Source organism: Mugil cephalus, chromosome 12, assembly GCF_022458985.1.
Source record: "Mugil cephalus isolate CIBA_MC_2020 chromosome 12, CIBA_Mcephalus_1.1, whole genome shotgun sequence".
In the NCBI taxonomy this organism is placed as follows: Eukaryota; Metazoa; Chordata; class Actinopteri; order Mugiliformes; family Mugilidae; genus Mugil; species Mugil cephalus.
In genome coordinates, this window is record NC_061781.1 from 14,000,468 (window position 1) to 14,022,363 (window position 21,896).

General features: G+C 44.1%; 1 protein-coding gene across 4 annotated transcripts in view; it reads right to left on the reverse strand.

Moving 5' to 3' along the window:
• Positions 1–130: 130 nt before the first annotated feature.
• lrp2a (low density lipoprotein receptor-related protein 2a) overlaps positions 131–21,896 on the reverse strand; it is a 43,886-nt gene continuing 22,120 nt past the window's right edge. For 2 of the 4 annotated variants that reach the window (XM_047600699.1, XM_047600698.1), the window contains 42 exons: positions 20,512–21,444; positions 20,262–20,427; positions 20,023–20,181; positions 19,640–19,929; positions 19,343–19,543; positions 19,139–19,165; positions 18,999–19,034; positions 18,666–18,908; positions 17,155–17,280; positions 16,411–16,530; positions 15,692–15,823; positions 14,952–15,153; positions 14,570–14,865; positions 13,737–14,403; positions 12,937–13,107; positions 12,630–12,853; positions 12,343–12,520; positions 11,543–11,739; positions 10,873–11,118; positions 10,534–10,662; positions 8,495–8,614; positions 7,756–7,872; positions 7,282–7,398; positions 7,054–7,191; positions 6,788–6,910; positions 6,532–6,660; positions 6,143–6,274; positions 5,885–6,016; positions 5,640–5,783; positions 5,390–5,555; positions 5,176–5,304; positions 4,859–5,082; positions 4,592–4,771; positions 4,057–4,176; positions 3,805–3,895; positions 3,612–3,679; positions 3,062–3,179; positions 2,838–2,958; positions 2,508–2,615; positions 2,136–2,252; positions 1,281–1,352; positions 131–1,183 (listed from right to left, as the gene is read on the reverse strand). In XM_047600699.1, the coding sequence (XP_047456655.1) occupies positions 1,013–1,183; positions 1,281–1,352; positions 2,136–2,252; positions 2,508–2,615; positions 2,838–2,958; positions 3,062–3,179; positions 3,612–3,679; positions 3,805–3,895; positions 4,057–4,176; positions 4,592–4,771; positions 4,859–5,082; positions 5,176–5,304; positions 5,390–5,555; positions 5,640–5,783; positions 5,885–6,016; positions 6,143–6,274; positions 6,532–6,660; positions 6,788–6,910; positions 7,054–7,191; positions 7,282–7,398; positions 7,756–7,872; positions 8,495–8,614; positions 10,534–10,662; positions 10,873–11,118; positions 11,543–11,739; positions 12,343–12,520; positions 12,630–12,853; positions 12,937–13,107; positions 13,737–14,403; positions 14,570–14,865; positions 14,952–15,153; positions 15,692–15,823; positions 16,411–16,530; positions 17,155–17,280; positions 18,666–18,908; positions 18,999–19,034; positions 19,139–19,165; positions 19,343–19,543; positions 19,640–19,929; positions 20,023–20,181; positions 20,262–20,427; positions 20,512–21,444 (7,580 nt within the window). In that variant the 3' untranslated portion in view covers positions 131–1,012. The remainder of the gene's footprint in view (positions 1,184–1,280; positions 1,353–2,135; positions 2,253–2,507; positions 2,616–2,837; positions 2,959–3,061; positions 3,180–3,611; positions 3,680–3,804; positions 3,896–4,056; positions 4,177–4,591; positions 4,772–4,858; positions 5,083–5,175; positions 5,305–5,389; positions 5,556–5,639; positions 5,784–5,884; positions 6,017–6,142; positions 6,275–6,531; positions 6,661–6,787; positions 6,911–7,053; positions 7,192–7,281; positions 7,399–7,755; positions 7,873–8,494; positions 8,615–10,533; positions 10,663–10,872; positions 11,119–11,542; positions 11,740–12,342; positions 12,521–12,629; positions 12,854–12,936; positions 13,108–13,736; positions 14,404–14,569; positions 14,866–14,951; positions 15,154–15,691; positions 15,824–16,410; positions 16,531–17,154; positions 17,281–18,665; positions 18,909–18,998; positions 19,035–19,138; positions 19,166–19,342; positions 19,544–19,639; positions 19,930–20,022; positions 20,182–20,261; positions 20,428–20,511; positions 21,445–21,896) is intronic. The other 2 variants (XM_047600702.1, XM_047600700.1) reach the window with 1 other exon arrangement.

Below are 21,896 nucleotides of genomic sequence, written 5' to 3' on the forward strand. Positions count from 1 at the left end.
AATAATTTTTTGTTTTTTAATATCCTTCCTTTTCTGAATGGAAAACCCAATGACCAAAGCATACACGGACCCGTAAAAATGACAATAAACCATCACCCTTAAAAAAAAAAAAAAAAAAAAGTGTCAAGACTGTGTTACAAAATAGGAAATTTATTCATTCACATCTCAGCAGTGATTATTTAATCCATACAGGCCATATTTGTTTTGGATGATCAGTTTTTATTTGTCCTCATTGTGATACAAAATAAATCAATCTGTAAAGAATTAGCTCATAAAATGTCACGTCAGGTCAGGTGTTGCACTTAAAATGATCAACTACACATCCATGGGAACCTTCGAACACAGTTCCCAACTATTTTGGCCGTTATTTGTTCCAGTATCTATTAAAAAAAAAAAAAGGAAGAAGAAGATTCCAAGTCAAATGTGTTTGATCAAGTACAATACGTGTCACTCACGCACTAAATTGATCTCGTGTATCTATTTGTTGTGGAGAATGTATCGTAGAAAAATGAGTTAAAATCCAATTAGACAGCCCTGAAATGAGGTATATAAACATGAAAGATGAAGTAAATGTATCCACAGTTTTGTTCAACACATTCCTCTAATAACCTTTGATCATATAAGTACTGTACATTCAGAATGCAGCATGTGTTATATAGTTCATGTCAAACTATTAAGAATCTATTACAGAGATATTTCAGACAAAATATGACTGTTCAAATTTACAAATATACAACATATTAACATTTCTATCAGCAGCTTCAGTGCAAAGATATACATATTGTACATCAGAATAAAGAAAAACAACATTAAAACAAGAATTGGCATAAGATATGTCAGAAGGCATAGTCACGGGAGACTTCATTCTTCATTCTATAGAAATGCATTTCTCTGTCCTAAAACAATTTGAGTTTTATACACAGGCTGCATAAAAAAATAAATTCTGTGCAAAGTGTGTTTCTTTTTTCTTTTTCTTTTTTTTTCTCCGATCCCCACCCGCGAGCGAGGGAGGTTATACGTCGCTGTCCTCTTTAACGAGGTTGGCTGTGTCTTTGAAACTGTCCTCAGTCGGTGAGAAGGTGCTGGGGCGATCCCTCTTCGGAGGCTTGGGAGGGGGGACAAATGGAGAGGGCTCAGGGGCAGACGGGCCCCCGCTGCTTCCCGCAGGCTTTTCGTCCTTCATCTGTAAATCAATGCAGATGATTAAAACAAAAAAAAAAAAAAAAAAAAAAAAAAAACATGCAGCTTCGTGACTTCAAACCCACCGCGTTCAAACTCACCTCTGAATATGTGGGGTTCTCAAACGTGGCGCTCGGCTTTAATTTCCGTTTGAATAGGCCCCACTTTGACTCCTGAAACCAAACACAATGGATCAGTTCACCATACCATAACATACATGTTAGCCACAACGATGAAATGTTCTTCTGAGATCCGGGTCCTGGCAACTATGTCCTGGCTACCACCACCTGAACGTGGCTGAAGACTAAGGAAACCGTCATGGCAACAGAGAGGGGCGTTCCTTGCATCCCGGTGCCATATGCTGACACACAGACAACAGGCCCTCCATAAGATGCAAAAAAATACATGATACATCAGACCACACCATCTCCTTCCTCTGCCCTATGGTTGTGATACTCGCATACCCACTGTGGACGCTTTTAGGAGTAGACAGGGGACAACGTGGACATCCTTACTGGTCTGCAGTTACTGTAACTCACTGAGAATTAACGTCTCTAGCAATCTGAGCTACAGTAGTTCATCTTTTAGACTGTACAACACGGTCCGGCCTTTGTTCCCCATGTTCATCGCTGGTCCTCCATGACCCTTGCACTACTCTTCCTTCCTTGAGCCACGTTTGATAGATGCTGACGACTGCAGAACAGGAACACCTCGCCAAAAGAGCTGCAGTTTCGGAGATGCTCCGACCCAGTCATCTAGCCACCCGCATTTGGCCACTATCAAAAATCACTCACTTATCAATTTCACGTGCTTCGTTAACTTGGAGGACAACATGTCCACTTGCTGTTTAATACATCCGACCTCCTGACACGTGAGAGTTATTCGCGCAGAGATTATAATGTTACGATGTTGCGGCTGATCGGTGCATCTGAACAAACTGCATGTAAGACAGTCACCTGAGCAGGTTTGGCGCTGACAGCGGACGTGTTCACGACGCCAACGCTCTGGTCTCCTCGGTACGCCGGGTTCACAAAGTTGTTCTCCAGCTGCTCCCCGCTCACGTTGACAGTCACCTGTTAACAAGCGCACGGTTTCACATCGACAACAGCTACAGACGCTGACACACTGTTGTTATTTTAGCTGCTAGTCAGATTATATTCAAGATCAATAAAGCAATGGAGGATAATTAGTTGGAAAAGATAGCGGCTAGACTGTTTAATAATGAGAGAATTTGTGCTGAAACATGGGTACCAGGGGAGAACTTCTTGTGACTAATGTCACAAGAAAAGTGGGAGCATTTAATAATTAAAAAAAAAAAAAAAACTTACCTGTGTGGCATGAATGACGGCAGCGTCACCAGTTGCAGGAGTAGTGGCATACAGCGGGTTCTCAAACGTGATTGGCTGTCTCCCAGCTTCCATGGCAAAATTGTCGTCCTGTAGGGAAACAGTATTGGTCACACTGTGTTTACGTCCGCTGCTGAACATTAAAAGACACGCGACTAATTTGTTTTTAAGATGTTGCTAATGTCAGCAGTTCTGGAGCTGGCGTTGTCAATCAGTACCACAAATGATGTTTGTCAGAAATGCTGATAGTTCACTTTTAGTGACTTGGGAAATTATTAATTAACAGCTAACGCGTACAAATCCACAACTCACCATCTGCATGGCCGTGTCAATGAATGACACTCCGATGTGCGACGGCCCGAGATCGACATTATCCCCCGAGTGAAACGTGACCCCGTTCCCGTTGTCGGCTGACTTCACAAGACTGCTCAGGCTGCACGAAAGCAAAACACAGCCTCAGCTTAAGGGTCTGTACAGCGAGCTTCAGCACAGTTTAATGAATGAAAACACACTTTGAATGAAACGGTTAAAGATACCTGGGTAGTTTGGGAATGGAGGGGATGAACGATCCCGTTCGTTTGTAGTTGAGGAAAACCCCGACTGCCAAAGCTCCAGTGATCAGGATGATAATGACTGCGAGAAGAACGGCTACAGCTAAAGAAAAAGAGTTAAAAACCAAGAGTGTTATGTAGGTGAAGATCGTCTGTGAAGGTTCCCAGTGAACCGGGTCATAGTTTATCCAAAAGACAAGCTGAAACAACCAGACCTGCAGTTTGTTTTTTGTTTTTTTGGATAAGGTGCAGATTATTAATACTCCTAACGTTCTTCTGCTGACTAGACTATTACTGCTATGACTTCTAGATGGCCTCTTGTTAAAGGTTGATCAATTATTTGACCATTTATTAAGTAAATGTGTGATTTGAACACCTCAGCAGCTGCTGGACCAGGTTGTTTTTCTTGGCCGAGATCAAATGTCAAACACTGCACACATGTTAAAAAAGGGATGCAACTTACGCCTAAGTTTAAGGATGCAAGTATTAAACTATAGGAATAAATACAGGTTAGATAACAGGTGATTAACTGTACCTGTTCCTGCTGGAGCACCCCTCGACTTCCCCATCTCACAGTAGCTGCCCACATAGCCGTACGGACATCTACACAAAATCATCGAAACACATAAAAACAAATCTTTAAAAAAAAAATATATGAGTGAATAAGATGGAATACCAAACATATGAGACGTTACAGACGTTACAGATAAACCTGCAGCTAAACTCACTTGCACTTGGGCAGACCCCCTTCATCAGTGTAGCAGGTTCCGCCGTTCATGCATCGACATGCAAGGGGCATTGCAACAGGAGCCTCAATGGCTGCAGGAGCAAAAGCCAGGCAGGCAGGGAGTCACCAACAACAACAACAATAGAGTGACGTCACGCAGGGGCAGCCAGGCACACATGGAGAACGGATTTATGAATGCAAACTCAGGTGCGACATCGCAGTTAACACAGTTACATGCAGTCTGGCCATTTACCTGCGTCGCACTGGTTGGAGTCACTCCCCATCGGCGAGGAGCCTTGCGGGCAGGTGCAGGTGTAACCGCCGGGCCGGAGGAGGCAGAGGTGACTGCACACGTTCTTACAAGGGTTGGGAACTGAAGGTTAATCGAACGTAAGGAACAAAACCGTCAGAAAAACGTACAAATTTATACTTTATATTTATACTTTAAACTCAACTGATAGCAAATCAGTAGCAAACTAAAACGACTGTTTGTTTTCAGGGCATATTAAAATATAAGCTAAGCCTGTATATACTGTAAGTAGAAAAACTAGGCATAAAATGTCCTCATTCTGACTAAAACCTTTTCCAGTTGCATTAAAATTTCCCTTCTTACTGCAAGGAGACTGTGCTCTTTTTTCTAGCCGCTAACTACTGCAGCAGTAATTTGAAATCTTGGTGCGTTGGCCTTCTTAGGCTTATTGTTATGGTGTCACACAGCTCACTTTAAGGCGGTATTGAGCTTGTTTTGTGATTTTTTTTCTTAATTCTATAAGAAATATTGCTCTGACCTGACTGGTTGTGCCGGTGCTCCTGGTAAATACGGACTTGCGTCAGCCAGGGGTTGATGGTTAGGACCTTCACTTTATTTCCTCTCCCAAACTTGCTCGTTTTCCACACTTCCCCTTTGTCTTTCGTCGTCCAGTACACATGTCCCTCAAACACGTCCAGGCTGTAGGGATGCCCAATATCTGGAACAGAGTTGAATAATAACCATCAGTGCATGTTCTTTCAGCTTGATCTGAGTCAAAACACTCGACGCGCCTCAAAGTCCTGACCTCCCGATATGACGATCTTTCTGTCTGTGCCGTCAGGCTTCATGGACTCAATGATGTTCTCTTTCGAGTCACACCAGTAGATTCTGTTTCCGTTCAGATAGTCCAGAGCCAGCCCTGTAGGCCAGCCCAGGTCCTCCTCTCCCACCAGCACCTTTCTGCCCTGACCGTCCATCCACGCCGACTCTATTCTGGGATTCCTGCCCCAGTCTGTCCAGTACATCATCCTGCACATAAAACAACCACGGAAACTCAGCTCAGTTTTTTTCCACACAAAGCTTTTTGTCTTTCCAAAACAAAAGCTGCATACAGCCTCATACCCGAGCGATGGATTCACAACAATGGCAGCAGGCTGATCCAGGTCGGTGTGGATCAACCACTTCCTGTACCGCCCATCCAGCTTGGCCACTTCAATCCGATTGGTCCCCGAGTCTGTCCAGTAAATGTGTCTGCGAGAAGTGATTTAAAGAATTGTGAGCAAGAATAACAGCGACTCCACGGTACAAGCGTGAAGGTTTAATCCTCGTGGATTACCTGCCCACCCAGTCCACGGCGATGCCGTCGGGGTTAGCGACGTAGCGCAGGTTCAGATCCACGTCTTTCACGGGATTGTTGCCGTGGTCGTTGAATGTGGTCATATAGGCACGTTTGATGGAGCCAAAGTTGGATCCACGACCCAGAACTGTCCAATAAACAATACCTGCAGCGCAACACGGCAGAGATTATTAAACCTTTTTATGGCTACGCTCACTGTGACTATTAACGTTAAAAGAGCACTGCTTACTGAGGCCTTCGCCCTCCGGATCCCACAGGTAGTCCAAGGCTTGGATGTGCTCGGCGTTGTCCACATAGTCTGAATACTGCTCAGAGGACAGGTTGAAACGACGGATGCGAACATTGTCTGGCAAAAGCAGCACTGGCGGGTTTCCTACACGGAGAACGAGACGCGGCAAATGACGTTAACTTAGGAGCTGAGCTTTGATGAGAATTACCACGAATCATTCACACTCTTTTTCAGTTTTTCAGTACCTTGAGCGGCACACTCAGTCCCAGGCGGCTCACCAAACGAGAGAAAGCCTTGAGCGCAGAAACACTCGTAACTGCCTTTTGTGTTTTTGCAATCCTGAGGACAAGTCCCATACACTTCACACTCATTCACGTCTGCTCCCCCCGAGAGAAAAGAGGAGAAGGGGAAAAAAAAGACAGAAAAAAAAGGCATGAATTAATTAAATGTGTCGGCGTTTACAAGGACTGAGCACATGAACCACTAATGAGTGCGCTGTTTACCTTCACAGGTGTGCTTTTCTGTGGATCTGGCCTTGTAACCAGGCCTACAGGAGCAGAGGAAGCCTCCCTCTGCCAGGTCAGTACAGTTGTGTTCACAGATGTTGGAAGTGCACGTGTGCCTGCTGTCATCGTCTGAAACAAGCGGATGAAAACACAAGCACCGAATGTTAAACTGAACAGTCACATAGATAATTTTATACCTGTACTCAGTGTTTTTTTATTATCTCTAGTCAGAGTTTTCCATTGCATTATACACATACTGGATACATTTACTCCAAGATTTGTTCTTTTTCTACATCTACAATCTGAAATTTATACCTAATATTTTACACTTTTTATATTTGGGTAATTTGGGATTTACTAATATACTCTCTGTTACTGTTACTTACGGCAGCCGAGCTCATCTGTCTGGTCTCCACAGTCGTCGTAGTCATCACAGGCGTACTGCAGAGGGATGCACTGTCCATTACTACACTTGTACTCGTCATCTGTGCAGGGTCCATGTGTCGGTCTTTGACCTACGTGAAGAAAAAAGTGCAGAGTAAAACTATTGTCCACGCCATTATTTAAGTTAAAAGATGTAGTCTGAAATACTTCAGATTGAGAAGATAAAAGAGGCTTTGTGACCGTAAGTGTTATTCTCACAGTTTTCCTGTCTCTCATCGGAGCCGTCGCCGCAGTCGTCCACAGAGTTACACAACTCGTGGCTGTAGATGCAACGGTTGTTGTCACAGCGGAAACGGAACGGAAGCTCACACTGGATGTCCACTGAGGATGAAGGAGACGTGAAGGAAACCTTAAAGCAACCTTACCATATCCAAAATAATCTGTTTAACATGACTGACATGATGATGTGCGTTTGACAGCTGGCGCAAAAATATAAATGGATTGAATGAGTATATATATGTTACAGCAGAGGTGAAGCTCCTCGTCTGAGTTGTCTCCGCAGTCATTGTCTCCGTCGCATTTCCAGTGAGGCTGGACGCACACGTGGTTCTTGCATTCAAACAGGAAGGGGGGGCAGTATGTGCCGTTGGGAAAGCGGGTCGCTGAAAGTCAGAACCATTTGGTCAAAAACTAAATCTGTCTCAGCTAAATATCAGCAACCAAAACTCGCCGTCATGACGTGAGGCACTCACGGCATGAAGCCTCATCTGTGAAGTCCAGGCAGTCGGCGTTGCCATCGCACTTGAAACGTTCGGCGATACAGTGTCCGCTGCCACACTGGAAGTAACCAGGGTGACAAGTGCGCAACTCTGCAAAAGCCAAACAAGCACAAATATGGTTTAAAAGCTACATTTTAAAGCATTACCTAAATGTTATTTATTTCCTATTGTATGTGAAAGACTTTATTTAATTAAGAATAACATTTACATATACCATTTCCAGTGAGACTCGAGCTTCTACAGCAGCGATCTGTCCTGTACTCAGTGCATTGTACAACTCTTTCATTTGTAGCAGACTGAATAAACTCCATCTGAATAAATGCCCGTTGGTGGTCCTGTCTGTCTATGCCTCAAAACTTGGATGTTTTATTGGTTCTTTGTTTAGTGCGGCCCTCCGTTACTCACAAACAGCCAGATCCCGAGCCAAAACAAAGAGCCTCCACTTACCACAGTCCCTTTCATCCGAGTTGTCCTCACAGTCGTTGTCATGGTCACAGACCCAACGGTTGGGAATGCAGCGCAGATTATCGCAACGAAACTCGCTCTCGGTGCACGCGCGTGGCGCTGGGAGAAAACATGGAAACCAAAATTAAACAATGTGAAATCCAAGCACAGCTTTATGCTGGTTTAAAAATATAAGCTCGAGTGGGATTTCTTTCTCCTTAGTTTGCCCAGATTTGACCAATTTCTGTGATTCAAATGTTCTGTATTGTTCCCTTCCACATTGTAACAGTAAACAATCTCACACAGCTGTATGAGCAGCCATTACTGTGCAGTGAGCTCGAGCTCAGTGGAGGCAAACAACACAAGGAGCCGAACCACTTTGATTTAGCATCACTGTTTCTCTCTTTGAGAAGTTGCATTATCCTTATTAACTGGCATATCCTCAGACATGTTTAAATTCTCCAGGGCAGGGGGTGACAACCTCCTTGACTCCCTCTTTCTGACACAGGAGGACGGCCTGTTTCTCTAGCAGCTGATAAGACTACCTCTCTCAGCGCTCCACTGTCGGCAGAAGTGTCGAGCCCCGTACAAAAACTCCCTGCTGTCAGATAAAATGAAGGCTATTCTTCGCGATCAACACGTTCCCATTTGGACAATTTGCAGGGCTGGAGCTTTAGTAAAAGTGTTAATCAAACACAAATTGTTGAGTGTGTGTTTACACGTGAAAGTGGGCATCACTCACTGCAGCTGCGCTCATCTGAGTTGTCCCCACAGTCGTCATCCCCGTCGCACTTCCATCTCAGCGGGATGCAGCGGTGGTTGTCACAGCGGAAGTCCCCACTGGGATCACAGGTCACTTCGTCTGGGAGAAGAGGAGGCACGTTACAGCAATGTTTTTAAGCCATTATGTCCAATTAAATAAGATGCATTTTGCTTTGTGACACACAGAATGAGGCACTTCTTTACAAGAATGTAAAGTGACATAATACAACATGATTTTGCATGAACATATCCGCAAGAAGAAGGCACTCAGAAAACTGCTAAATAAATACTTGGCCATATTCTAATCAGTGTGAGTTAGACACCTATAAATAGGCAAAAGACAAATTACATTTACACATAAACTAAATTTACGGCTACTGTTACTACTGCTACTGCAGTTGGCTAGGCTAGTTAGCTGGTGTCTTCTCGTCGGTTGCTAGTTGGTAGCTGCTGGACGTTTTCTTTTTCTTTTTTCTCTCGTTGGACTGGGTTTCTAACTGTGTTTGCCTTGTTGGGGAGAAGTGTTGGTTGAGTCGCATATCCCCATCACTTCTTACCTACTGCTGTTGGCTAGGCTAGTTAGCTGGTGTCTTCTCGTTGGTTGCTAGCTGGTAGCTAAGCGCTAGCCTGCTGGTCGGTTTTTATTGTGTATTAATGAATGGATACTGGGAAAAATACCAATGGAGGAGGCATAATCCGAAAAACTGCATTCTCTAAATGTGTTGCTAATTTGAGTCTACCCTCATGCCTAATCATGCAGAAAACAAAATAGCCAAATCAAAGTCAGTACGTGAATGATTTAAAGCGCAATACCACTGACTATGACTAGGAGCTGTCTACGAACAACCTCTTACTCTAGTAGATTCTCATACAAAATACATTCTGTCTAGCTTGAAAGTCAGCTGTACTTCCCAAGCCCACAACATTTCTGAGGTGGAAAGTTGGTCCAGGAGTCACTCTGATGGGAACTGATTGCTGCAGCATGGACCAATCATTGGCTTTGATTCATAGTAAGACTATCCAGTTGAATTTATCCAAATTTAAGTGTGTGTAGTTATTACTAAGTTGAATTTACTAAATATTGCACATTACATTTATTGTTACAAAGACACTTTCTCATTTTTCACCTCAATGGCTTTAACATATAGTATAATAAACTTTATATGAGGGATTTAATTTAAGCACAGTAAGACCGTGATGTGATAAGACGTGATTTAAACGCAGTTAAGTGATAGTGAATGTGCCATGAAATAAAGAAAGGAAAGACATGATGTTTTTTTAATTAAACTGCAAAAGTCACGGAGGGAGGAGAGCAGACTCCCAGAGACAGATGGGTGACCTCTATCCATGCCAGTGTACGTCTGAAGAGGATAAGACAGCAGGAGATGAGAAGCACAGAGGGGAGAGGAGTGGAGCAGAGCTGGTCTGAGCCGTCTCTACCACACGGTGCTGGGGGTCAAAGATAGCGCGGTGTTAGCTAGTCCTGCCCTCGTAGCCCTCCACCTGGCCCATCTGCTGCATTCTTATGGGAAGATTAGCGCAGATCTCCCCTCCTGCGCAAGCATGGCACTAATGGAGTGAGGGCCTCCGATAAGAGACGGGAGGACCGCTGCGAGTGTGTTTGGATCGTAGCAAGTACAAAGAGACTTGTGTGAACCCTGCCCCCACGCAAGGACAGAGCAACAGCGCACACACCCATGCACACATTTATGTGGACTTATACCGATGGACGGTTCATAAATCTGCGGCGCTCTCAGGGAGCGGCAAACCGTGGGGGAGGGTGAGTGGTGAGACGTTCTCCATCAGCACCTCCCACCACCACTGTGTAATGTTTCACATGAGACTGAGGTGTTAGCTAATTACCCGTCACTCACTCCATGAGCAAATGTCTTGTTTCAATCCTGCGATTTTCTTATCTTCTCCAGAAATATTTAACATGAGATTTGATGGGTTGATAAATTCCACAGGACCTGGACCTGACTGTGAGGTCTGTCTTGGGGATTGTTGTCAAAGACTCACCACAGCCCTGCTCATCGCTGTTGTCTCTGCAGTCATCGTGGCCATTGCAAACTGACCAAAGCGGCACGCAGCGGTAGTTGGTCCTGCAGTCAAATTCTGTGTGGTTGTCACATCGATATCCTGGTCCCACTGTGGAAAAGGTACCCTGAGTGTTAATTAAGACGGGGACTAGGCTATTTTCGATATCTATCGATCAGAATTTGAGTTGAATTTGCATTTTTTTCTTCATTACATCTTGATCTGAGCTAAGACTCAGACTTAGGATGCAGATTTTAGTTTCTCTGTAATACAAATGCATAAGTAATGTAAAAAGAAAAGAGAAAGAAACTGTAAACTTACTGCACTCCTCTAATGGTTCATCAGAATTGTCACCACAATCGTCATCAACGTCACACTTCCAGCTCTGAGGGATGCAGCGTCCGTTGCGGCACTTGAACTGTCCGGGCCGACAGGTCCTGGTGGAACAGTGGGCAGGGTCCTCGTCGGACTGATCACCGCAGTCGTCCTCACCATCGCACTGCCACGACTCGGGAATGCACCGCTTGTTAGCGCACTGCCACTGGTGAGTCTCACACTGATGTGCAGCTACAAGGAAAACACAATCACAGGTGAAAGAAATACATTTAAAATTATGATGTCATTAGTAACACAAATGTGGACTATAAGGCAAACTTATGAAATTCAGTAAAACCACTTTCACCCTTTGACTTCAACACTAAGAAATACGATTAGTCTGTATTATATATTTTTGAGCTATAGTCATCTGTTCAAAAGCACTATAGCTCAATAAGTATAAAAGCCACAACTTAGATATTTGGATATATAATGTGTTCACACATGGGCAAAATTGTGTATCTTACAAACTGAATGTCTACCAATGATTAGAAAATAGGTACAAAATGAGAAATTAAGCATTTTATTGTCCAATAATACTACTACAAAAAAGTTCAATCGTGTGGTAACAATTGCGATAAAAGGGTTAAAAATACACGACGGACATAAAACTCACCACAGAGCACAGCATCTTCATCTGAGCCGTCAGGACAGTCGTGGTTGGTATTACACAGGAAGTGCGGACTGGTGCAGTTTCCGTCTTTGCACTGAAACTGACCAAGCCTGCAGTGGCGTGGCGGGCAGGTGGAGGGCTCGTCAGAACCGTCCCTGCAGTCTCTCTGTCCATCACATTTCCACCAGATGGGAATACAGCTATTGAAACAGAGACAGGGCATAAGCTTTGCATCATGTAATGAACCCATGAGTTGAGAAATGTACTCTTGGTCCGCAGCAGATTGCTTAACACCTACAGTATCTGCATCGTATATAAAAAACTCCTACTTTCAGGAAGGCTGAGATAATATAAATGAGTTTAAAAGATAAATGCACATGTGTATGTTCAAGCACAAGTGTAAATGTATAAATATGTAAAACCTTTGCCAAGAACATCTGTAGACAGTGTTGACATTATTGCTGCATATGAGCACATATTTTATGGAAAGCATATATAGCAAATTCAGTATGTTGTTTAAAACCATGCATTATGTCCTTATAACAGCAGGGGGTGCTGTAGCTCCAACGCAAAGACAGTATATTTATGTTCTTGAAAAGACAAATGATGGATGAATCAGCTATAAATAAGGTAATGTCAAAGATGTAAGCAGACATGTTTTGTGACAGGAACATCATTAGGACAAAACCATGACACAACCATTACCATTAGTGGTCTGTTTGTTTATGACCGTTTCACTAAATTCTGCACATCACATCAAAAGCACATTGAGCATGCCACACATGGAAGGAAACTTGACAAACCGTTCATTGTTAGCACATCTGTACTGAGTGCTGCTGCACATGGGAAGGCATCGGGTCACACCTCTTATTTGGACAGCCAGGAAATGGTCGGGGCACTCACAGGTGTGTTCTCGCCCCCCATGACGGATCAAGCACAGGTGAGAACAGCCTCCATTGTTCACAGCACAGGGGTTGTTCACTACGAGAGGAAGAGACACAGTCGGTCGTAGAATATCAGTTCAGCGCAACTGAGCAAACACAGGCCTGGTATTGTTTAGGGCGCCGCGAACGCCTGCGCCTCTACTCACCAATGGGCTGTCTGTAAGGATGGCACACGTGGATGTCAAATGGCCTGTGTGTGGTGTTAACTAGGGCTTCGCGACCAGAGCCGTCATATTTGTTGCCTTTTTCCACTGTGCGTGTGTTCCAGTCGGTCCAATACACAGTGTCCTCAAACACAGTCAGGGCAAAAGGGTGCGGCAAAACTCCATCGTACACCGTGTGTCTGTGCTGACCATTCAAGTCGGAGTATCTTACAAAAGAAATAGGAAGAAGGGTTACCAGTTTTATTTTACTGCAGACTGAAAGAACGGGACCGCTTTGTGATAAACTTACTCAATGTAGTTGAGATGAGCGTCGGACCAGTAGAGCATGTCATTGGTGTAGTCAATTGTGATACCATTTGGCCACTCCACCTTTGTGGTGATGATGGCTGTTTTGTTGGTTCCATCCATCCCAACGCGACCTATGAAGGCCTTGTCTCCCCAGTCTGTCCAGTATACATATCTATCAGAGAACAAGAATAATTGCTTTAGGTAACTTCTACAGATTAGCTAAAGAAAAGTATTTTTAAACATATTTAGTTGTTAACAAAGCCTTCATCAAACCCTGTCAATACCAGCTTTAAGAATTTAAGAATAATATTTTAATTTATTGAAAAATCCCTTATGATTGATTATAATATGGCGGTGCCCAGTGTATTCTGGCGGCCAAATATGTAGTCTCACAATAAATATATTATTCCCACTTATTGTTTGGTGAACCAATAAATGCCACAGTTCAATTCATTGCTAACCCCATCCAGAAAGTCTGACTCTATATAATACAATTTAACATACAGTATGTGAACAGTTTATTATGGTGAATTAAAGGAATTATGGGTAGGTTTAAATCTTAAATCTGAACTAATTGGCATTGTCACGACCTCCTTAATGATCCTCGTAATGGTTTTACTAATAAACAGAGTCAAAACAAAGTCAGGTCAAAGACACATAATAATTCTGCACATCATTTCGACATAAGCTGTTACCAGTATGTTGTGAGAAGCCAATACATCTAAAAAGAGCACCAAAGTCACAGAATACTGGCCATACCAATACGCTGATAAGCTGCTGGTATACAAATTGATTCCTTACCCATATTTGGGGTGTAACACAATGCCTCTGGGGTTTTCAAAGCAGTAGGTGTTATTGGTGTCGACGCAGTGTTCAGCCAGTTTCCTGACAAAGCGTCCATCGAGTTCAGACACTTTGAGACAATCCAGAAAGCTGTCCACCCAGTACAGTTTCCTGGCTACCCAATCAACTGCAAGGCCTTCCCCATGCAGAACTCCGCTGACCACCACCTCTCTGTTGCTGCCGTTGAAGGACATCCTCTCTATCACCCTGCGGCTCACATCGATCCAGTAGAAACGCTTGTCGACGCGATCAAAGTCCATGGCAACCACGCTGGTCAGACCCTGCAGGATGAGAGAGTAGGCCTGCCCGTCTGTCGACAGGTTCCTCAGGTAGTAGCGGTTGCTGAAGATGAGGTAGGGCGAGATGTTGCTGTTCTGACGGCAACGGTGCCCATCCGGCTCTCGGAGGAATCCCGGCGCACACTTGCACACGTAGGAGCCGACGGTGTTTTCGCAGACCTGGCTGCACACGCTGGGTGTCTCCGCGCACTCGTTGACGTCGTCACATGTCTTGCTGTCGGACATGAGGCGGTAGCCGGGGCGACAGGTGCAGATGAAGCTGGTAGGTGTGTCTGTGCAGTTGTGATCGCAGTGATGAATGGACGGGTCCGTGCACTCATTGATACCTACAGAGAGAAAAGTATGAGAGCCATCCAACAACATTTCTGTGAACATTTGTGGCTGTCTTTGCCCACATCACTTCCAGAACTCAGTATATATTTCCTCTATAACAAAGAGCATGCGCAAGCGTACTGATTAATTTAAGTGCTGCCAACATTTCTTAACACTCACCACATCCTTTTTCATCGCTGTTGTCAGAGCAGTCATCACTCCTGTCGCACACCCGGCTCGCTGGAATACAGTGTCCGTTGTCACATCTGAACTCTCCAGGTGGGCATGTGGGTACTGGTGTGTGGCACATGTGCTCCAGCTCATCAGACTGATCCCCGCAGTCATTGTCGCCATCGCAGACAAAGTCATGGGACACGCAGCGGCCGTTCTGGCAGGTGAACTGGTGCTGCTGGCAAGGCTGGTAGGTGCACCCCTGCTCGTCGCTGCTGTCTCCACAGTCGTTACGACGATCACACCTGATATCAGAAGAAGCGGGAAATTAACTCAAATTTCCATACAGACTTGTCAAAGATGTCAATTATCATGACGAGTCTTCCCTAACCTGTAGGAGCTGCGAATGCAGAGGCCGTTGCCACAGGTAAACTCATTGATGCCGCAGGATCTGCGCGTGCAGTTCTGACGCTCGTCTAAAGCGTCCGCACAGTCTGCGTCTCCGTCGCACACCCAGTCACGTGGAATACATTTCCGTTGAGGTGGTTGGTTGTTCGCACAAGTGAATTCGGAGGTTGAACATGTGCGATTGGCTGGGGAAAAAAGCAAAAAATAAAATCTGGTTAGGTTTAGCAAGGTTCAGTAGGTTCAGTAATGATACTGATGACCAAGGTTCACCTACGATACACACATTCCAACATGTATTTCAGACATGCAGCTACAATTTCTTCCATCTAATGTGATTGACAGAGGCCCGGCCAGTGCCAAAGTCTTTAGCTTCGGGCCTTTTATTTTTGGAGCACACATTGGTGAAATATAAGAATCTTGATCCACCCTGAGCCAGGAAGCCAGAGAAAGGAGACATACACAAAGTAACGAGTGAGGCAGGAGAAATCAGGAATGTCAGCTTCTTAGACTGGAGACCTTCTACAGAGAAGAGACAGTGTCTCCCCCTACAACACTACCCAAGTGGTGTGTAGTACCCAAAGTTGCCAGAACCCTGATTAAAACAGGATGAAGAGAGCAGGGAAGAGGCAAAGTTGAGAAGATAACGGTCTGCGAATGGAAGTGTTGTGGGTAGGTGTAGCGAAAAGGTACTACAGATAAAAATAAGTGGTTAAGGACGCATACCACAATTGTGCCTTTGGTCTTCGTCACTCATGTCACCACAGTCATTGTCCCCGTCACAGATCCAGGATGAGGCAATGCATCTGCCATCATCACAGCGGAACTGTTCTGTGTTGCAGGTTCTGACCAGTGTGGCTGCAAAGACACATCGTACATATTAGACCAAAGATAGTGCGGCAAAACAAATACAGTGTTGTGACTGCCAGTTAACTTATATCCAATGTAAATGCATATCATTTTTACAACATTTTTTTTCCCCCTTTTCGTGATTGCCAATTATCACAGGTACTTCCCCCACTCCTTTTCAACCAATAAGGAAGGCACAAAACAACACTGGCAGAGCTTTCAAAATAGTCATGGCAACTCCACATTCCCATGCATGGTGAGCTTTCTAAACAAAAGCCAAAGTGAGGCTCTGTAACCCCTAGTGGACAAAGGGAGGGGGAGGTGCTGTTTGTCAGAGGACATTGAGGGGCGTCACCACAGAGGAATGCAGCACACAATAGGAGGCCTGACTGACCACATCGTCAACAAAGAAATACACCAATGACTCGCAGTCTCCGCTACATCACTCACAGCGCGCTCTCACACTGCACACAGATGCAGATCAGCGGACAGACACAAACACACAATAACCGAGCAGCTGATAATAGGGTGGGGGCGGCGGCACAAAGCCAAAAGTCTCCTTTTTGGGGGGTGAGGGAGTCGTGCACAGCACTCACTGCAGGAGTGGGGTTCATCAGAGCCGTCAGCGCAGTCAGTCCCTCCATCACAGTACCAGTGGGCGGGGATGCAGCGGCCGCTGGAGCAGCGGAACTCACTCTGGGAACATGTGGATGAAGCTACGTAGAAGATGTAGAAAGGCGTGAAATCACTTGGAGGATTTGGTAGATTAAAATCCAGTTTTTCCCAGGCTGAACGGAATAAGATCCTTCATTTCAAACATGTAATATACTCTAAATGATTTCTTGTTCTAAAATGCTGTAGGATTAATTTCAAACCTGCAAATTTTGTTTTTAATTAGCGTAACAGGCCACTGTTGTTGAATGCTTCTAATACAATTTTAGTTAATATAAGAATCCTTCTTTGGTGATTTATTTGAGGTGTTTTGTAATGGAGGACTATGTAGTAAAACTAACATGTTTATAGTATGTAGACATTCAAGTTAAAAAATATATGGATGTTAAATATGTCAAAGCGCATTCAAAAAAAGTAATTAACAAAGAAAATGGAAAAACTCACAATTGGAAAAAAACAAACAGATGAAAGATAGATGGCTCAAAACTTGAAATATGACACCTAAATTAACTGCTGCTGTAATATATTTTATTAATTATCTTTCCTGCAAGGACAGACCTTTACAAAGACCTCTACAACTAAAACAAAAAAAATAATCTGTACAGGCTGTGTAAAAGAAAACATTGACTAGCTATGCAAAGTGAAAATTCTACTATTGTGGAACTCACCACAGTGTGTTGGGCTCTCGTCACTCATATCCCCACAGTCGTCATCTCCATCACACAAATAAGAACGCGGGATGCAAATGTTGGTAGACTGACATTTTGTGTGCTCTGGCTGGCAGGTTCTCTCCGCTGAGATAAACAAAAATGAGAACATATTTACATAGCCTCTTTGACAAGTATTTATGTCACTTTAGTTTCGCTGACCAGAGATGTATAGTAACGAAGTAGAACTACTTCGCTAATGTACTTAAGTACTACAATGCTGTATCTGTACTCTACTGGAGTATTATTTTTTTCTCCTACTTCCTATTTTAGTTCACTAAATATTTTCGATGAGTTTAATACTTTTACTCAACACATTTTTTTATGTGCTGCATCATTACTTGTTACAATTAACCTTTCGCAAAACCCCGCCCCCAAGCGGTCATTGTCCTAGCATACATCGTAGTAACCGTTACTATGTAAACAAGGTCCGTCAAGCTGCCGACCTCCGACAAACTAAATGGTGAAGCGGTGTGGTCGGACACTAGGTCATTGTCCAGTCATACATCCTAGCAACCGTTACCATGTCAGTTTGTAAACAAGGTCCGTCAAGCTGCCGACCTCCGACAAGCTAACTGGTGAAGCGGTGAGGTCGGACACTAGGTACCTCTAGAGTTTGGCTTGGGAGAGTCATGTTCTTCCCGAAGCCGAAAACACGGGAGCGGTGCCTTAAGCGGACCAAACAGTGTGGAAGGCCCCACTCCCAGCTAAATCTCAAGAAAATAAACATGCATACAAGTCTGCTCCAACGTAAGGCTAGAATGGGCTAAAGCCATAGTGGCAGCTAGCTAGTTAACATCAAACTAGTAAGACGTTCATATATGCAAAACTGTATATCAAAGGTATGGTTACTATTGGCGAATATTTGTAATATTAGTGCCTAACTAACGTTAGTTAACTTAATGTTAGCTAGCTAGCTAACGTAAACGCAATAGCAATGCATTCTGCGGTTTCAGTGCTGGGAGCTCTCGCTAACAATATGTTTAGTCAGTTTACATCAAAGTTGAACATAGCGTCCCAACAGGCAATTTGAACTTATTTTGTTTTCATCGTTCATGTAGCATTTCATGTAGGTTTTTGTGAATGGACAGCCTACTCCTGAGGCTAGTGACTGTACATGTACATGTGCTTTTTCTTGTACATTTCTGTCCTTGTATTGCTGCTACAGCCAAACGAATTGTGAGTGTCCTTTAGGCTTAACATTTGAAATAATATAAACAATGATATTGAAACTTTTGACTGCTTTCTATGATAACTACATAACGCAATACCTGTACTTTTACTTTCACTACTTGTGTAGTAAATATTAAAATAAACTCCTTGCAATATTTAAGCACAAAAAATCTTAAGTGTTGTGCTTAACACAACGTCTACACAAGTCACTTTTTTTGATAGAGCACTTGTACTTTTACTCAAGTCTGGATCTCTGTTATTTTACACATGTCTTTGGGTGACAAACTGAGGATACTCACGGCAGTTTTGTTCATCAGAGGTGCCGTTGTCATAGCAGTTGTTGATGCCGTTGCAAACATAGTCCTTTGCAATACAGCGTCCATTTTTACAGGTAAACTCTGTGTTGGCATCACAAGGTCTGAACAGACAGCCCACCTCGTCACTATTGTCTCCACAGTCATCGTAATGGTCACAGCGGTAGTGGTAGGGCACGCAGCGTCCATTGCCACAAGTAAACACTGTAGGCTCACAGGTGTGGAAGGCTGCCAATCGGAGACAGGAACAGGTCAGAGCTCTGGCCAGTAGAGAGTGAGGTTAAGAGAAACGGGCTGATATACTCAAGCACATTTTACCTGACAGGGCAATAAATGATGGCACAAACTGTGGGACTGCATGCAAAGACAAGCACATTGATTCGTGTTAGTGCTGATTTGTGTTATTGCTAAGAGAAGAGCGTTCAATTTATTTAATCACAAAGTTCAAGAATACACACCAGCGTAACTGAAGGTTGGTTTACGTCCTTAGAGAGAATTTTTTTTAAAGCAAAACAAAGAACATAACTTGTTAGTATTAGTGGAAGTCGAGGACAGACAACTAGACAGAAACGTGGGGTAAAGAGTGATTCAATCATGCAAGAGAACCAAGGTTGCTTTATGGTTTGAGAAAATGAAATCCAGCTTGTCTAAGATAACCATACCACAGACTCTCTCCAACTCATCGCTGCCGTCTCCACAGTCATTGTCATTGTCACATTTCCACTGGGCCCGAATACAGCGGCCATTCATACATGTGAACTGGCCAGGTTGGCAGCGAGTCCCATTATCAGGGATACAATACTTGTTGTCAGCCAGGTACCAGCGGCCCTCTGATGGACACTGGCACTCGGCTCCATTAGGTCCTAATTAGATAAAATTGCAGAACCAATTTTAGCGATTCCTCTGGGTATTCATTTACTGCTTAAAAAAAATGGTGAAAACAAAGTGACAGCTTGTACCTGGTGTGCAGATGTGACTGCAGCCTCCGTTAAACTGCTGGCAGGGACTGTCGCACTGCTGCTGCTTCCTGCCGGCCAAAACGTGAATGTCCATTGGCCGAGATGGGAGGTTCTGGATCATGACTGTCTGGTCAGAACCATCATGCTTGTTGGCCCGATAGATGCTGCGTGTGTTCCAGTCAGTCCAGTAGATGAACTGTCCAAACATGGTCATAGCAAATGGATAGATGGCTGTACTGACAATGACCTCCCGGTTGGCCCCAGAGAGAGATGATCGCTCAATCTTCTGTCTGATAGCAGAGCAAAAGGTTAGCAATAGTAGACCCTTCAGAGATAAAAGAGATCGATAGATAATCAAATAAATTTTTTCTTTCAGATCTTACAAGCTGGCGTCTGCCCAATAGAGCCTCTCTTCTTCATAGTCCAAGGTTAGGCCATTGGGCCACACCAGACTGCTGTTCACAATCTCTGTTCTGAAGTTTCCTCCTAAGGTCGCACGCTCAATCTTTGCATGGGTTCCCCAGTCCGTCCAATACATGTATCTGTGGAATTAGAAAGGATTCATTTAGAAATGTCCATTTTAATCTCACAAACCGAGACATTGTATTGTGTTAAGTCTTACCCCCTGCAGGGATCCAACATGATGGCCCTTGGCCTGGATACATGAGCAATAATAGTCCTTTGGGAGCCTTCCACAGACATAGAGCTGATGCTCTGGTTCACATAGTCACTGTAGTAAATTCTTTTATTTATCCAGTCATAAGCAATGCCGTCAGGAGCTCCAAGATCTATCAAACCACAGCAACCACAACATCATATAATCACTAGTATTAATGATCAAATAAATGTAACAATAAGAGAGAAAGACATACCTGAAGCTACCATTACAGGAGGTGAGGTGGGAGAAGAAAGGCTGATGTAGCTGATCTTGCTTGCTCCTGCTCCTGAGCTCTGTGTGAAGTAGATCCTCCTGTCTGTGAGGTCAAAATCCAGTGCCACTGAAGTACGAGGCACATTGACAACAGGAAAGGGCAGTGCATGGTCCTCAGGGTTAAGTCGCAAGCTGCGCACTGTGCTCTCCGTAGTGTAGATGAGGTAATCATCCCTTGACACTACACAGCTCTCGTTGTCTGCTGCAAGATTTCCAAAAGCACAGCTGCATTTTTTTATCTGGGGGCCTGTGTCCGAACCTGGCAGGGCAAAGCAGAAGTGGGCGCAGCGTCCATTGTCTTCCAAGCAGGGGTTGTGGTTCAGCTCTTGGGAACTGATGGGCTGGGCGTGCTGGTCAAAGACAGTAACGTCCCTCAACATATTGATGTTGTCTCTAATGACAGAAGGCGTCTCTGTGCTGCCTGGCTCTTTGCTTGCTTGGAACACCTTCTTGAGGTTTCTGTCCACCCAAATGATACTACCCTCAAACACTGTGATTCCGTAGGGAGTTGGGTAGCGGCTGCCGTACCTGACTATCTCTGTTTCCCCTCCTCTGGGGTTGACTCGAGCAATCATATCCAGTGAGTCGTCTACCCAGTAGACATATCCAGTTTGCCAGTCCAGAGCAAGGCCTCGTGGAGTGATAATCCCTGAAGACACTAAAATAGTACGGTTGGTTCCATCCAAGAGTGCTCGCTCAATTTTAGGATTCTGACCATAATCAGCCCAAAACAAGTATCTGTTTCTGGGGTCCACAACAATGTGGCGCGGCATGTCCACCTGGGTTTTCAGCAGCACCCTGCGGAAAGTTGTGTTCAGGCGGACTACCTCAACGTATGTCTCCGTCAGGAAGGCATTGGTGAAATACAAGTTCCCTGTGGACAGAATCCAGTAAATCTGCATTTAGAGTGATGACACACAGTGTATTTCCCAGTAATAAAGTCCAATAAGACTATAACATGGACCGGAAAGGAAGCTAATCATGCTTTGTGTACCAGCACCAGCACAACGGATTTCTGTAGAGCTCTCACTTATTGTGATGCAATTATGAATGAGTCAGAAACAAACTATTTTCCCACTGGGGCATATCTCCTGGCACAGTGACAAAGCTTCTTAACTTGGCAGAATTTACATGGCAGGTCTGATGCCCACAGCCTGCATCACAAAGCAGATTGAAGCTAGTTAAACTAAGTAATACTGTATTGTATTGAAATTGCAATCACTTATGTGGCTGTCAGTAAAGCAAATGCAGTGCAATATATACTGTATGTCTATACAATATGAGCCATGAGTTAGACTTAATATAAGCACTAAAGCTGTTATAATG